General features: G+C 49.6%; 1 protein-coding gene across 1 annotated transcript; it reads left to right on the top strand.

Annotated features, from left to right (window-relative positions):
• The first annotated feature begins 875 nt into the window (after positions 1 to 875).
• On the top strand, positions 876 to 2,707 carry LOC133901141 (uncharacterized). The gene has a single exon (XM_062342406.1). The coding sequence runs from the start codon at positions 970 to 972 to the stop codon at positions 2,566 to 2,568; it is 1,599 nt and encodes a 532-aa protein (XP_062198390.1). The 5' UTR covers positions 876 to 969; the 3' UTR covers positions 2,569 to 2,707.
• Positions 2,708 to 3,463: the final 756 nt, after the last annotated feature.

Raw genomic sequence — 3,463 nt, 5'->3', positions numbered from 1 at the left:
CTAGAGCCACCACTAGTTGTAGGCTTGGCCCTTGAGCCACCACACAGCCGCTTATGGAAGATGTCATCTCACGAACACCATGGTGCAGCAAAGTGCTCTGACGCCATTTTAAATGTAGTACCAAATACCAAATACTTATCGGTAATGCGATGGCCACTCGAAAAATATTGGAGCATATCAATAAAAATTGGAAAAGCTTTGGACTAGATATGTGTCTACATCTTCTTGATGTCACTGGTAATGCTACGGCCTAAGGCCATACAGACAGTCCCATCGGTCCCATCAATAATGAATAAATTGATGTTTTTCCGCTGAAAAGATTAGTCATTTGATTATAATGGATCAGAGTAGTAAATAAGCGAATCTACTCCATCAATAATATTTCATTCGTTTCAAAATATAGGATATATTAAGATTAAGAAAGTCAAACTTTGTAAACTTATTAACAATTAGTTAAATTATACGTATATTTAGTGTAAAAAATGTATCAATAGATTTGTATTTCACATATCTTTAATAATATATTAGTTTTGTAGCAATTGATAATATATTGTAAAAGACTTTCTGAAATTTTAATATACCCTGTAAAGAGAAACGGAGGAAGTACTATTTTATGATATGTACATCAAAATCCTTCCAACCCAGCGGACAAGGACTACATATGTTGGTAAAGCACTTACCTAAGTTATGAAAAATTCATAATTCATCGGTTATTTTAGATTGTTGTTTGATAAGAAGTCCCTTCGTTTAAGAGAGATTCGGATCGAGAAGATCAGAATGACATCACACCGCACATGACAGGGACCCGGAAGTTCTCTATAATAGACGCAATAATCAAATTCAGAACTAGTACTGGATGTCTGAAATATTTTAAAAAATATTTTATTCTTCATTGAGATCAAGAAAAATGCACTTGACCGTGATTGCTGACGTTGAGCTGATCTTTCAGAATTATAGCCGCCAGGATGAATGCCCCTGAAGATTACAAAACTGTGGCAAGTTAAATTTGGTTTTGATTACCACCAAATGATTCAGATGAACCTCCAAGACATGGATAGAGAAATTGCAATGGCGGGGAATCATCACCACCTGATCGATATCGCGCCAGACACGAACATGGCCGCGGTCGCTGGCACAACCGACGGTGGCGAAAACGAGAAGTGGCTGCGCAAGCTCACGTCGGCGACGGTGAACACGCCCGTGCCGAGGGACCTCATCTCGCGGACGCCGATGCTGTGGTATCTCGGCGAGCGCTCAGGCACCATCCTCCGGCCGCGCACCAGGCGCGCGCGCGTCGAGGCGCTGCACTCGGTGCGCGCCGTGGCGATCGGCCCGTTCCACCGCGGCGACCGCGGCCTCCCGTTCCCTGACGACGCCAAGCTCCCGTTTATGCGTTACCTGCAGGACCAGTGCGGGCTCGACGTGAAGCGGTACGTCGCTGCGCTCTCGGAGGAGCGTGACCGCCTCCGCGATGAGTTCGCAGATGATGACGCCGCGGACGGGGGCGCCGCGGACATACTGGACGACGAGGAGAAGTTCTTGGAGATGCTGCTACTGGACAGCTGCTTCGTCCTCGTAGTGAGCATGATGCTCAGCAAGACTGGCACCGGCGATGACGCGGACAGCGTGGCCCGGGCCGCGTCCATCAACAAGGACTACTTCATACTGCATATGTCCGTGGCGCAGCACGCCGACGACATCAAGCTGGACATGCTCGTGCTGGAGAACCAGGTCCCCTTCTCCGCCGTCAAACTTCTCGCCGCCTCGTGCCGTGGGCTCATGCTCCGGCACTCCGTCGAAGAGCTCGTGCTTGGATGCTTTGACGACATCTGCCCGAAGCAAGCACGCCGCGCTGGTGACGGGGATATCATTGCTGGCGGCGAGTTCAACCACGTCCTGCACCTCTTCCACTGGTCCCGCGTGCCCAAGAACAAGTACAACGTCCTCTCGACGCCACTGAAGCTTCTTAAGATCAAGAAGGAATCAGAGCGGCTGTTCCCCTGCTCCATGGAGCTTCGGCGTTCGGCAGTGTGGTTTCGCCAGGCGTCGTCAAGCGGCGGCGACCTCGACATGTGGTTCTGGCGCCACCCCGCGAGCCCGGTGGCCGTGATGAGCGTCCCGTGCTTCCACGTCCACGAGTACAGCGCAGCGGTGCTCCACAACATGGTGGCCTTCGAGAAGCACTTCTACTGGGCGCACGGCGCGTGCGTGACCGTGCACATGGCGCGGATGGAGGGACTGGTCCGGTGCCCAGAGGACGCGGCGATGCTCCGGCGGCGCGGGATCCTTGCTAGCATGCGGCGCACGGACACCGAGCTGGTGGCCCTGTTCCGGGACCTCGGGGAGGAGACCATCGGCGCGCGGCTTCCCGAAGAGTACGGCGAGATGCTGGACACCGTGGCATGCCACCGGAGGCGGCGCGTTAGCGGGTGGTGCGGCGGGTTCGTTCTGCACTTCTTTCCGTCGCCGTGGGTGGCCGTCTCGCTCGCGGCCGCCGTCGCTCTCATCTTCGTGCCGTCCGTGCTGCAGACGGTCTACACCATGCTCGGCTACTTCAAGAGTAGTTGAGAACTTCAGAATGGTTGCTGCTATGTGTATATCACGCAATTATCAACTAGTCATGTAAGGCCCAATGAAAATTTAGGTCAACTTTGCGGCGTGAAAAAACTCCAAATTTTGCTCGGCCAGCCGACAAGCTGCTCACTTATGCTTTCGTATAAAAACAAGCCAAACCAAGCAAGCAAACAAAACAATCAAGATGCAACGTTTGATTAAGCAGTGGCCAAGATTTCTTGTTTGCAGTAACTAGAATCTCGTTCTCTTACCAACAGAAATTTTCAAATCAAAATTTGAATATCAAAAAAAGGTAACAGGTTGGCATTTATTGGCAACTTCATAACTCTGAAAAGTACCTGTAACGAGTCAAAAATCTAAAGATTTCGGTCAAAGTTTGTTCAAATTCTTTTCAACGTGGTGGTTAGAAAATTCGGAACCTTGCAAAATATGAAATCTTATTAGGAAAGCATAAAGTGCCCATGCGAAGGGTCAACGCGAAGCACTACACTCTAAATGGTTGGCGAACCCGATACTAGTCAAGAAAAGTAACGACAAATGAAGAATGTGTGTTGATTTCACAGATCTCAACAGAGCCTGCCCAAGGATGATTTTCCTTTACCCTGTATTGACCAATTGGTAGACTCCGTAGCTGGTTGTGAAATGTTAAGCTTTCTGGATGAATATGCTGGATACCATCTGTCGGAGGGTGAACTTCTCAAGCAGGGATCCGGAGGGACTCCATTTGAGATTCGGCCGGGGGATGATTCTGAATCTGCTTGAGGGTGAAATAAATGGGCGTAAATGCGATGGCAGGTGGAATGGAAGGATCGGAAAGTAGTAAATGCTCGAGGGATTTTTAGACAGGTTCGGACCACACTGAGCGTAATACCCTACTCCTGTGTGTATG

This window comes from Phragmites australis, chromosome 20 (genome assembly GCF_958298935.1).
Source record: "Phragmites australis chromosome 20, lpPhrAust1.1, whole genome shotgun sequence".
Classification (NCBI taxonomy): Eukaryota; Viridiplantae; Streptophyta; class Magnoliopsida; order Poales; family Poaceae; genus Phragmites; species Phragmites australis.
The sequence above is the reverse complement of the archived record's forward strand: the minus strand, read 5'-3'. Positions and strand labels throughout refer to the sequence as shown.